Raw genomic sequence first — 12,756 nt, forward strand, 5'->3', positions numbered from 1 at the left:
TACGTATATGTGGTAGTTTTTATCGTTCACTGCAGGTTTCAGGTTTCAACAGCTGTAATGCAAATCTGAATTGTGTGAATATTTTAGACTGTTTCTTCACTATGCCAACTGGTGCGACAATTTTTATGACTGGCAGCCCTACAAAATATGTAAAAAAAAATGCAAGCTCTGCCATAAGTGTATGACACGATAGCATTAATGGGTTAATGCCCATATACGTGGAATTGGTCATTCATATATCCCTGGGAGTCCTCATACCGCTCCTGGCCCAGTGGGGCAGCAGTTAAGTGATGCGCCACTGCCCTGAGATGGCAGTTGGTGCCACCAGTGGGGCTTGTGAGACCTGGGTTGCTCTTCCCAAGCAACCTCTTGCTACCAATCATTAATAAAACTGCCACCTGTCACGGTGGGCAGTGCGCTCACCACTCGCTATCAATCATTAATTAAACTGCCACGTGTCACGGTGGGCAGTGTGCTCGCACTAGACGGGTTGTGATCACGTCCTAATGTCACATGACCTTGGTTGCTTCTCGGGGGATTTTTTGCTCACAGCCAATGATGACAATGCCGGCTTTGCTGTAACATGGGGCCCTTGATACTATCGCGTTAAAACTGCCTTTGGCAACACTGTCCAGGTTTAAAGTATGCAGGCAAGACTTGCCTATGCTTGTAATATGTGCAGCAGTGACCACAACAGATAGTTCAGACTGCCAAAAATGTTGCCAGGTGCTCCCAGTCGCATGCAAAAAGTGGTATTGGTAATGGTGCGTGAGCTATCGTCGGGACACCATAGTACAGGGCTCCAGATTAACTTCGACCGCTTGGGGTCCTTTAAAATGCAAAGAAAAAATTCAATTGCCACATGTTTCAACAACAGGTGGCACTGTAGCGCCACTGTACTTCAGTGTCCGACTGATCCTGAAGGATGAGAAAGTCCACTTCCTTGAAATCCTGGGGTTTGAAACAAGTGGCAAACAGAATAGCAGCTGCGGAAATTAGCAAAAGCAGACTTGAATGTTGGTGGAAGATAAGTCCAGAGACAAAGACAACCAGGGCCTCGATTCAGCTTTGTTCGGATTGATTGGCCTTAAAATAAAACAAAACATGCCTACCTAAGGCAACATGGTGCTTGCCACTGCTTAATTCAAAGGGGAAGCCTGTATTTACTCGGAATGCACTTACCATTGACACAACTGAAGCATTGTCTTCCGGTGGGTTATGTATTCTGGCAATAAAATTTTATCCTTTTTACAAAGACGACCTTTTTTTGTGCATTTCTGTGAAAAACGTTTTGTGCTAGTGTCTATTCATTTATTGAATTTTTCTGTTTCTGTTGCTTTTGGATCAGGCCGTAACTATGATTACATTTCAATGAGAAACTAGTGGAGCAACAAAGAAAATGCAAACCCACAATCTTTCTGCAAGTATTCACTTTTATTTACAAGCCAACTGCTCTGACACATAGCTTGGCAACAGTAAAACTGAAAGGCTGTTGGTTGCTCCGCCAAATAATGTGCCTAAAATTTCAGAAGCTGACAGCGAAAAAACAGCAAGTTGGAGCTCGCAATTTTGCGATCACATTCTTTTCGACAAAATGCAAAATACATTAGGCATACGTGTCGAGATCATACCCTGCTGTAAACAATCAAACAAAAAATTGCTTCACACAGGCTCTTGTTAAGTATGCTGCATTAACTCCTCTCTCCTCGTTTAAAGCTCTATACACATCAAACACAAACAACAGAACAACACATATCCTAAGCTACTTATTTCCGAAAAGTGCCTTAAACTTTTCAATGTGCTTAGGACTATGCTTAGTGAAATTTGACGTCCTGATAAGCAATGGCGCAGTCTTCCCACCAAGACACAGCCTGTTGACTATCTCATCGAGGCCCAACTGCTCTGCATCGAGATTACCTGAGGGACGATGTTTTGAATATGATAGCACAAATGTCGCAAAGGCATAACCTGTCATGAATGCATCAAAGCCTGCCCTGTGCAACCCTGTTGTGAATTTGCGACGCTCCCTATTCGAGGCCCCCTCGGGAGAGTCACCATCGTCCACCACCTCGTCGTCGTCGTCATCGTCCTCTTCCACAATCGAGAGGTCCCTCATTGAGTGTTCAGAGTCGGATGTGTTGGCACAGTCTCCGTTTGAAGACATCTTCACTCGTTTATTCCTGCGACGTTTAGATGCCTGGGCGTCGAGAATGTCATCGACATTGTGTGACGCACAACACTTGTCGCCCTTACCGCACCACCCATACCTCTGTCAAGCAGAAAAAAGGGAAACGATGAGTGCTCATTACTTTTGCAGGAAAAAAAAGTGTGTGGAGACGGCACTAACAGGGGTGTGACAACCTTGAAAACCACAAGTTTGCCTCCAAGGCGAATAAAATGCTTACTTGGATTGGGTTGGATGCTGTGCTTACACCCTTAGTAAGGGAAATGTCTCTGGTACTGGGCAAGCACCATACATACAATGCCCAGGTCTGGCATAGTGTTCCTATGTATGTTTATACAGGAACACTAGCCTGGCATTCAGCTTGGCACCTCTAGCACTACAGAGGGAAACTAACCTGCATTACATCTGAAATTGCTAACATACTTCTGTTTCTGTTACAGGTTATACAGTTGAGTGCTCCTCCGGGACCCAATTAACTAATTAAATTCTTGTGCTTCACTGTAGTTTATGTCATTTTCGTTATATTTCACGCCTCAAAGCGTGCAGAACACTGCCTTCAAGCATTTCACGTACTAAAAGCTTGAGCATGTCTGCAGCCATGTTCAACAAGAAAATTTACTGTACACAGCACTGAAGAGCATATCATAACAACAAAGGAATGGCTGAAATGGGAAGCTACTGGAATTTCTGCAGTCGAATAAAGCATTATTCACAAAAGATATTAAATATAGTGTGTTGTGTGAGAAACTTTTTCCAGCTCGTGGGGAAACATAACTCGTGCTCAGGACTATTGCTGCTCTTGGTTTCAGTCGCTGACCACTTTGGTCTCGCTCTACCATCCCGGTCTACTGCGAAACAATGATTATCTTTTTCTTCGCAAGTGCAAATATTTTAGGAGAGAGCATGGTTTGGATAAGGCAAATCGGGGAGTTTTGTTTTTTGTTCTGATATTTTTGTCTCGTATAAAGGAAGCAAGTACTGAACTTACGGCAAAGTTCTTGCATATATCCGAAGCAACCTTTGCTGGCTCCTTCCTCAGGGCACAGTTTCCGTGGTCAATAGAGTATTCCTGGTTATACTGGAGAAACTGGATGCTGATGAACTGCCTGCCCTGTGCCTCCTTGCGAGCATTGTCTCGTTGCCTGGACACAACGTGGGCAGAAAAGGCTATGCAGTGCGGGCTTGCAACCATCCAAACTTGGAATATTCATGCTTTGAGTCAAGTTGCACCAAAATGCATTTTTGTGCTAATTCAGGGTGGCACCTGTCAAATATGCAATGCTGATGCCATGCAAAAGATGTTGAAACATGCAATTTCATTTGCAATTCGTTTTTAATGTACAGCTAGTTTTAGTAGCAAGACTGACATGATTACTAATATGGTTTTTATGGCTCTCCTATGATGTAGTACTGCAACTGGCATTGAGGGTGGGGGGTCAGGGCCACACTAACTTGCCCACTACTAGCATTTAGGGGCAGGAGCCAGGTTACCACAGCAACAGTGCCAGCCACAGGTTTGGTGAGCAGAGCGATGCTTTTACAGGTGCAAGTTCATGGAAGAGAACATTCAAGTTGAGGACAACGGGCTAAGCTAAATATCGCATAGGTACTTCTGTTGCACGTTTAGAAAACATTCCTTTAGGATATGATCACTCACGAGGTGTGAAACATTCTCTAATTAGCTTCTAGTGATACAACGTGGTGGTTCAGGGCTTTTTAAAGAGGGTCATCAAATTTTTGGTTGCATTTTCATCTCTGGAATGCTGCATAAGACAATAAATGGATCACCACATAAGCTTCACCTGCACCCAGAAAATAATTTACAATCGAACTTTTTTTCTCATTCTGTTCTGGTTTCAAAAGCTGAATGGTGGCTATGACATGCAAGTGGATGTCAGACGCGATTCATGAACTGCAATATAATCGCCGCTTTATTGTTTTAATTCATTTCAACCCATAAGCTAACCAGCCCCAACAGCTCGAATGAGAATGAACAAACTGGCAGCTATAATATCACAGGTTTTTTATGCCTTGCATGACTCTTAAAGTCCAAGTTGACGTCACAGCCACCATTCACCTAATTTAACCAAAACAGCATAAGAAAAGAAATTCAGTCAGAGATTAGTTACCAGGCGTCGGCAAATTGCATGTGGCGTGTTATGTTTAATAATATCTTGCGCATCGTTGCAAGAACACAACCGAAATTTGCTGTGTCTGCCCCTTTATGGTTGAGTAGTGCAAGTGATTTCTTTTCACGTGAACACCATTAAGTTACCTCTCGCCTTTCAGGTAAAGTGAAAAAAAAAGTTACCTATTGCGAAAGACATACTCCAGGTATGATGCCGGCAGAGAGGCCTTGCTTTCCGCAATGAACTTGGTGTCATACACACAACTGGGAAACAATTCATTCAAGTCAGCCAGGAATGTCTGCAGAGACGGGGGCAGTGCCAGGTAGAAGCTATGGTACAGGAACACTGTGTCCATGAAGCCATTATGGAAGACAACAGGCTTCCGATGCACCACCAGCAAGGAGAACAGCTTACGAAGAGAGTACGCCTTGTCCTCTGGCTGGTTTGGCTGCAACAAGAACAAGTACATCAACCCCCACCAGCAATAGCATAAACATATTCACCTGGCACGCATTACAGTTGTTCACTGTCTGATGCACAGATTCTGCTGAAAAAATAACGCAGACTGAAAATCTTAAGTCAATGAGCAAACTAGACGGCAAATACATTATCTTTAACACCACTACTTGTTAATTAGAGGTAAACCTAAAGAATGCAAATATCATCAAACTTCATTCTCTTTGTGCATGTCTCTATTCTGTTCTATTGCTTGATATTCAGATTGAAATCGATATTATATTTGCTTGAATCTGGGTACCTTTTATAATGAGCATAGATGCACTTTTTTTTCTATACTGACTTGTCAAGTGACCACAACGCGCATTTAAAAGTAATCCTTTTCTCAATAAACTGGATTGTAAAGTTGACCAAGGTGCGAATCAAACGAACGCTCAATTACTCTGTCATGTCCTCGACGGTAGGGAACCCCAAGAGCATACTGTCTGTTGAAGTCGAATCCATGGCTGATGAGAAACTGCAGTGATGATGGTTCCACAATGTAGTTGTCCTGGGACAGTACGAGTATGTTGAACGTCTGAACGGTGAACCTGGAGAGGGCAAGCGATGAGAACAGCATTTATCAACCTCCAGTAAACAAGAGGGGAAACAAAATTTTGCGTTTTATCGCGTTAGGATCAAGTTTGGCTCAGGGATGGTTTAGCAGAGAACTAGATTGATTTCAGAGCGAGAATCAGGCTCGTCCACTGCTTCAGACATTTCCGAACGAACTGTTGGCCTTACTTAAGTGGGCCCGTTTCAGCCGACCTAGCATCTTGGCGAAAGCACGAAAGTCCCATCGATATGATTGCTCTCGTGTCAGCCACGCCGGCCATGGCCGTGTATCGATCTTCCACAGACCTGTGCGAAGAAAATAATGCAGCGTGTTCCAACAGCAACGAGATAACGGTTAATGACTGATGTTGCTTTTACAATGAGCTCACTTGGCATTGATTTCTTTTCTGTTCCCAATACCGCTGAGTTCCTGGAAAGACGACAGATCAGTTAGCAGTTCAGCAGCAGCTCTCGTGCCGACGGCCCACACCAGTTTGATGGGTAAAATAAAGAAATATAGAGCGAAACGGACGCATATCCCCTTACCAGATCTATGGCTACAAACAGGGAAGTCTTCACAGCAAGGACCAAAGACGGCCATATATCGGCAATGTTTTCTTTTGTAACGTCCACAACAGGAACGCTCTTTAGCTCGCTCATCGTAAATCCCGCGCTAACCGCTCGAAATCTTGCAAATGACTACGTTACCGGATAGGCGTTGGTTCAATGCCTTTAAGAACGAAAGCGTTCATGCCTAAGTAACCGTTTTCAAGATGCGAAAAGGCAGCGTTCCAAACTTTTTCACAAAAGTTCTGAGCTCGAAGAGCACACTAGCCGATCATAAAGTCTGCCTGACAGGATGCACTAGATCGCTAGATGCAGTGACGGAGCGCGCTAAAGAAGCTAAAGCGTACTGCATGGTAGTCTCGTATCTCATTTCCGATCAGTTCCTCGTTTACGTCAAACTCTCAAGGCTCCGTAACACATCGGACCTTGTCCACTTTATTTGCGATGACGCCATCGGCACGCTTTGGCCCGGACGCTCTACTTTCCGGCGACGACCCTCTTTATTTTCGTTGCTACGCGTATCTCTCTCCCTAATGTCCTTCGGCTCACTTCCGCTTCGTACCACGCACCGCCGCTTGGAGTTTCCGAGGCGTGCGTCGAGCCTGGCGAGCTCCCTGCATCGCAGGCGAAGCGGAGCATCAGGTCGTGCGATGTGTCGCCGACGGGCAGGAGTCGCCGCCTCCGCTCCGGTCCAGGACTTGCCTTCGCCGCTCTAGAATCGACGACGATAGCGCGCGAGCGACAAGTCGCGGTGATGGCGGACAAGCCAGTGGAGGAGTGGACGGTAGGCGACGTCGGCGAATGGCTGCACGCCGTCGGTTTGGGCAAGTACGAAGCGACTTTCGGCGAGCACCTGATCGACGGGCGCGCTCTGCTGACCATCTCGGAGTCGGACCTGCGGAAGCCTCCTCTCGAGATCAGGCTTCTGGGGGACATCAAGAACCTCATGATCTGTATCCGAGAGCTGCAATGGCAGAACGTGGCCGCTGTCAGGCAGTTGCTCGGCCCTGGCGACCTGGTGCCCTCGACGACTGGCGCGCAGGGTATGAGCCGTCGAAATTCGACGCGCAAGAGGCGCGGTTCGTCGGACGGCACAGCGCCGTCGCCCGACATTTCTTTCGAGTACGACGACGACTACAACACCGACGACGGCTACTCCGTCGGAACGGCCGCCGCCTCTTCCGCTCCGTGCAAGCAGCGGCGCTTGAAGCCCGAAATCTGGAAGACCGTGGTGGGCATGCTCTATTTTCTCGCCGTCACCTGGATCACCGCCATCGTGATGGTCATTGTGCACGACCGCGTGCCCGATATGCAGACGTACCCGCCGCTTCCCGACATATTCCTCGATAACGTGCCGCACATTCCTTGGGCCTTCGCCATGTGCGAGTTCACGGGCCTCGTCCTGTTCATCGTGTGGGTGAGCATTCTGGTCTGTCACCGGCACCGCTTCATCCTGCTCCGCCGCATGTTCTCGCTGTTCGGCTCGGTGTTTCTGCTGCGCTGCATCACAATGCTCATCACCTCGCTCTCGGTGCCCGGAAAGCACCTCCAGTGCAAGGCGCGCCACACGGGCGACTTCTCGGAGAAGCTGAGCCAGGCCTTCGTCATCTGGCAGGGAGGCGGCATGCTCATCCAAGGCGTGCGCACCTGCGGCGACTACATGTTCAGTGGCCACACGACGGTGCTGACGCTCCTCAACTTCATCACCGAGTATACGCCGCGCTCCTACTACTTCCTGCACACCACCTCCTGGGTGCTCAACCTCTTTGGCATCTTCTTCATCCTGTCTGCGCACGAACACTACTCCATAGACGTGTTCATCGCCTTCTACATTTCCACCAGGCTATTCCTCTATTATCACACGCTCGCAAACAACAGGGCTCTGATGCAGATGGACAGCAAGCGGACGCGAATCTGGTTTCCGCTCTTCTACTTTTTTGAGTCTGGAGTGGACGGCATTGTACCCAACGAGTATGACACACCTTTTGCTTGGATCAAGTGGTTCAAGCGCAAGGCATCTAACATTGTCGTTAAGCTCAAATTCACTAAGACCTTGTAGCAGCATAGTGGCAATGCGGGGGAACTCAAACTGTACTAGAATTCAGCTAACCCTATCACCACTGGTATTTCTTTTTGTAATTTATCACTACAGATCTAAGGCGCTGCCTTGTGGATTCTCGCAGGCAAGCCTTAACTGATACTGTCTGCAGCAAGAGATTTGAATGCTTAATTAAGCAGCACTACCTGCAGACAAGCCTTGTATCCAGTTCTCACACAGCAAGATTCCACTGCCCTTGGCACATTTTATTGTGTCAGCATATTTTGCTATAGCCTTCCAAGAAAACAAATTCGTGCACTGTGAAATGGTTCTTTTGCGACCCGCATTCACTGTGAAACAATTTAAAGGCTCGGTCAAACAGCTACATGCGACTGGTGCATTCTCTCTGCAGCATTGCCAGCCATGTCTCAATACACGCTGCAGCACTCCGGGACAAAATTTTCATGTACTCTTGATTGTTTTATTTGGACGCGTACAACGTAACAGATCTGGAGCGAAACACTCAACAACTTTCAGCCAGAAAGTGCAGTTCACATGTCCTGTCGGTGTGTTGTCAGGTGTGGAAAGTAGTGCAACCTTACCCTGGCTCTAAGTTTGATCCTTTTTTTTTTTTTTCTGGTTAGATCTGAGCTGGCCATTCTAAACCTTCAAGGGGGTCTACCAGGGAGCACCATTTTGAAGGTACATTTATATGTCCCCATAACTAAGATATTTCCTGTACTGTCTTGTGCATGACCTATCCAACGCATCTGTTCTGTGCAGTAAGTTTGCCCTATGTTGCCAGCTATTATGTGACATGCCTGGTGATTTGCCGCTGTTGCCAGTGGCTGCACGGCATGAACCTCATGCTTAAATTTGCATCGATCGTACTAATGCCTGTTTACTGTGGGTTGCTCACCTGATGACCGATCAGGCTTCCCGGTTGATCAGACACTTGTACAAGTGTTGAATACTGCCTCAATATTTTAACTGTTCGAAGCAGGCTTGATAGATCCTTATTGTCAACATGTGTGTACTGTTTGAATGTGCCTGTGCATTGAGCATTAATACATAGGTGGTGTGGTCGCCATTCGTAACCAGCAGGTGCCAGTCTTTTCTCTCTCTGGCAGAGAAATAAGAAGAGCATTTACTCATGTCAAGATAAGGTCACCTGCTCATTGTATCTTTATCTGTTATGAGTTAAGGGCATAAGAAAACCATTGTATCTCCTTGAATCTTTTTGTTGCTATTCTCGAAGCATAAAACTCTGTGAGGAATGTGCATATTGTTTATCTTTCATGCAGCACTAAGATGGTCTAGCCTAGCTGCATGCCATATTTGTTTCTGATTTGCAGTGTGCTTTTATTGAGTTGTTTGTGCAAGAACATAGTGTTTCATGTGGCCTGGTTAAACATTCTACTAAGCCTAGTTTTATTGACCGTTGTTTCAAAAGGTAGCTCTTTGGGACGACAAATGTCTTCCTCATATGACCTCAATTTACTTTTAGCCTTTCTGCGATTAAGAAATCAGTGTGTGAATTTATTTCGGTCGACCTAGTTCTCAGTGTTCAAAAGTGACGCTGAGCGAATTTTTAAGACCTTGTCTTCCATAACATCCGATTCAGATGCAGATCAAACGTTTGCTGCCATGTGCCTTCTCTTGACCCAGCACTCTCTTCCTTTGTTCTCATTCCATTGCTGCTCACAACACGTACTTTGTTCTTCTTCTCCTCCTCCAACAAAAGGCGCAACCACTTAATAGCAGTTCAAGCTGTGCTTACAATATTCGAGTCAAAGAGTTCCTCCTCCTCCTTTCCTTCATGCCCACCACAGAGATGTGTTACAACGCCATCTTTCTGTAACTGTGTCTTCGAGAATGTCATCGCTGAGAGGGGCGATTTCATTTCAATTTTGCGATGATGTTGCAAGATGGGCGCTTCTGCCAAGAGTAGAATTGTTCTCTATTCCTTTGTGTGCATGCGTTGATTGTAATTAATGCTGTTCAGTTGCGGTAAATGTGACACATGGGCAGTTGAGCCAAATGTGCGATTGAAAGTTTTCGTGCAGCAGTTATGATGGCCACAGTTATTCCAAGAGGGAGTTTACAGATTTTAATGAGACTGAAATTCTGCACTTGCTCGCTCGTTTTTGTGTCATGTTGCTGCAACGGCCTACCTCTAGAGACTCATTATGTATAGTTTATAGACCGTCAAAGAGTGATACACTATAATGATCACTGTGATATCTGTTGAGGGGATTAATATAATTATATCTTTGTTTTATTTTTATTCCCTGGGTCTTTTGTGACCTGACCTGAAATGTGGAGTGTGTAAATTTTGATGAGGTGCTTGTCACTGAAAGCCCAAAGTAAGAAGCCGCAAGCTACAAATTCCACAAGCCACTTGCTCTGAATTCCAAGCTTGTTTGGCCTATGCAACGATCGTTATTTTGCTACGTAAAGTGTTGCAACATAACTTGTGTTAAGCTTTCTTTATTTATGTAAAGACTGGTGAATAAGTTATTCAATAAACTAAGTTTGTGCGATAGTCATTTTCTTTGTCAATTATTAGGTAAGTTTAAATTTGGTTCTATTAGGCTGGTTACGAAAAACTCAACCTTATCAGTCTGGATAGACACTTCATCCCTGAGGGAAGGATGAAGGGTGTGAAATGGGCCGAAGGAATCTCTTTAACCCCAAGTAACACCTGTGACATCAGATAAAATGCTATTTTCAAGACTCTATGAAATACAGTTAATTTTGCTACAATTGATTTGAAGAGATTATTGTCATTTTGTTCGGTTTCAATTATACCACCACAGTTGTGAATGTTTACCATCTCCTGATGGCAAACATTGCCGCAATGGTGAGATCTGATTAAAATTTATGCAGTTCTTTGTCTCTGACACTTGCTCACACTGCTACTTCTTTGTGATTTAATATTCTTTTGGTAAGCTAACCTATCTGTAATTTCAGTTCCGTTGTCAGCCTTGATGTAAGTAGAGAGTTACGATTATTTGACTTCTAGGCGGGAAGCTCCTGCACTTGAGCGGGAGTCTGCTCATATGGCTGCTGCTTAAAAGTCTAGAGTTTGCGCTGTTTAAAATATCACTAGATCAGGCATCCAGAATCAATAACTGAAAAAATGTAGCAGCTGCTACATAAAAGAACCAAATGGAAGTCAGCTCACATTAGGGGGACTGCTGCATGCAAAAAAGATAGTTTGTGAAATTTAAATGTCTGAAAACTAAAAGTGTGATTCTTGATAACTGAAGAAAAAATGGCAGTTGCTGTGTTGAACGAAATTCAATGGGGCATAAATTAGGACGTTCATTTACAAAGGCTTGCACTTACTGGACTGCATCCACTTAAGTCATTTTTGCCTGTTAGCAGTGAATGTGGTTCTGAGACAAGGAAGCATTTTAAGTTTTTTTCATTCGCTTTGAAGGTCGTGCGTTGCGCAGCACTTTGGGAAACAAATGTAGGCCACTTGGCAATGCATGCCTTGAGCTGTGAGCAAAATAAAAAGAATACTATACTAATGCCACTGAGCACGCGGCGACAGACAGATATAGGCTCTAGTCGCACCCGCGCGCTTGGTGAAAAACAAAGGAGAGTTAGTTTTTATTTTAGCTCTCCCGGACACCTCGCAACCGCGTTCTCGGAGAAACAAACGACCTTGCCCTTGCCGAAAGCTTTTTCTTGGCGAACGTTCAAGGGGCGAGTCGGGTTGCCCATGAATCGGGGTGCGGCCGTCCGGGCTACACGGTCGGCGTTGCGTAGTATCTTTCCAGAAAGGCCGCACCTAAAATCTAATCACGCGCACAGCATCCAGATCATCCGAGTAGTACCTAGTCGCACGCACGGTCTCCATCTACGACTGTAGCGTTGCGAGAGATTTCTGGGTAGCAGACGACGTCCGCCTCCCCCTCGCGTAGCAGACGACGCGCATCCCGTCGGACAAGTGTCGCCCTCCTAGCCGTGCTCCGCCCGTTGCCTTCTCGTGCGGGCAAAATTGGTCGATAATCGCGTTTGATTTCGGCCCTGCTCGGCTTGATTCGTGCTGCTGCCTCGACATGTCCGCGTCATGCGAGGCGTGAGACCGGTGTTTCTTTGCTTCGCGGTCGTCGTTGCGGCTTTTGAAGTCCGCGCCGAGTCGGCCGATGCCGCGAGCGGCGACGATGGAATTGCGGATTATGAGAGCCTCTACCTTTCGGCCGTGGAGTCCTACCTGAGCGGTCACTGGGCGCAGTGCGTTTCGCGCCTGAAGACCGCTCTCGCGGCCTACAGGACGCACGTCGGTGTTGTGGTGGACTGTCGGACAAAGTGCCGAGCGGGCGGCAAGGCCGGCGACGAGTGTGCGACGTCGTCGAGTGCCTTCTACATTGCGCAGGCAGCTGAAGCACACTGCCTACGCAAGTGCACGGGACCCTGGGATAGGGTCTCCATCTCGGAAGCGACGATCCGTGATTTCAGGGAGCGTCTGCCGTACAACTATCTCCAGAGGTGCTACTTCGAGGTATGCTGGCGACCGTCATTACGATGTTTAGCAAAAATTCTTTCCTTGTGTATGGCTCGTACGGTGGTCTCAGTGTCATGACTTTAAAAGTGACTTTATATACGCTTTTTTTTATAAGAATTCTTTTCTGTTAGTACCCCATTTAATTCACTGCACAGTGTAATGATGTAGCAGTATTAGCTGCCACATATCAAGTGCCCCTGTTAAACTGCTGTTGAACATGCACCAAAGTCTTGTTATAGTGACAATTGCTGGACTCAGTTTTGAATAT

General features: G+C 46.1%; 3 protein-coding genes across 4 annotated transcripts in view; 2 read left to right on the forward strand and 1 right to left on the reverse strand.

Moving 5' to 3' along the window:
• Positions 1-1,415: 1,415 nt before the first annotated feature.
• Positions 1,416-6,387, reverse strand: LOC144109946 (target of EGR1 protein 1-like). Its single transcript, XM_077642728.1, has 7 exons — positions 5,911-6,387; positions 5,754-5,794; positions 5,554-5,670; positions 5,213-5,360; positions 4,497-4,762; positions 3,174-3,327; positions 1,416-2,269 (listed from the first exon to the last, which is right to left on the reverse strand). Exons 1-7 carry the CDS (start codon positions 6,022-6,024, stop codon positions 1,763-1,765), a joined length of 1,347 nt encoding a protein of 448 aa, XP_077498854.1. The 5' UTR covers positions 6,025-6,387; the 3' UTR covers positions 1,416-1,762.
• Positions 6,330-10,514, forward strand: LOC144109947 (sphingomyelin synthase-related protein 1-like). The gene has a single exon (XM_077642729.1). It carries the CDS (start codon positions 6,686-6,688, stop codon positions 7,988-7,990), a length of 1,305 nt encoding a protein of 434 aa, XP_077498855.1. The 5' UTR covers positions 6,330-6,685; the 3' UTR covers positions 7,991-10,514.
• Positions 10,515-11,704: 1,190 nt separating this feature from the next.
• LOC144109944 (prolyl 3-hydroxylase 2-like) overlaps positions 11,705-12,756 on the forward strand; it is a 28,594-nt gene continuing 27,542 nt past the window's right edge. Inside the window, exon 1 of one of the 2 annotated variants that reach the window (XM_077642722.1) lies at positions 11,705-12,485. In XM_077642722.1, the coding sequence (XP_077498848.1) occupies positions 12,054-12,485 (432 nt within the window). In that variant the 5' untranslated portion in view covers positions 11,705-12,053. The remainder of the gene's footprint in view (positions 12,486-12,756) is intronic. The other variant, XR_013309653.1, reaches the window with a different exon arrangement.

This window comes from Amblyomma americanum, chromosome 11 (assembly GCF_052857255.1).
Source record: "Amblyomma americanum isolate KBUSLIRL-KWMA chromosome 11, ASM5285725v1, whole genome shotgun sequence".
Classification (NCBI taxonomy): domain Eukaryota; kingdom Metazoa; phylum Arthropoda; class Arachnida; order Ixodida; family Ixodidae; genus Amblyomma; species Amblyomma americanum.

Coding starts and splice junctions, on each gene's coding strand:
- LOC144109946 (XM_077642728.1), bottom strand. CDS start 6,024: ATGAGCGAGCTAAAGAGCGTTCCTGTTGTGGACGTTACAAAAGAAAAC. Junction 5,671..5,753: donor AGAAAAGAAATCAATGCCAA/GTGAGCTCATTG, acceptor TTCTTCGCACAG/GTCTGTGGAAGATCGATACA. Junction 5,361..5,553: donor GCTGAAACGGGCCCACTTAA/GTAAGGCCAACA, acceptor TGCCCTCTCCAG/GTTCACCGTTCAGACGTTCA.
- LOC144109947 (XM_077642729.1), top strand. CDS start 6,686: ATGGCGGACAAGCCAGTGGAGGAGTGGACGGTAGGCGACGTCGGCGAA.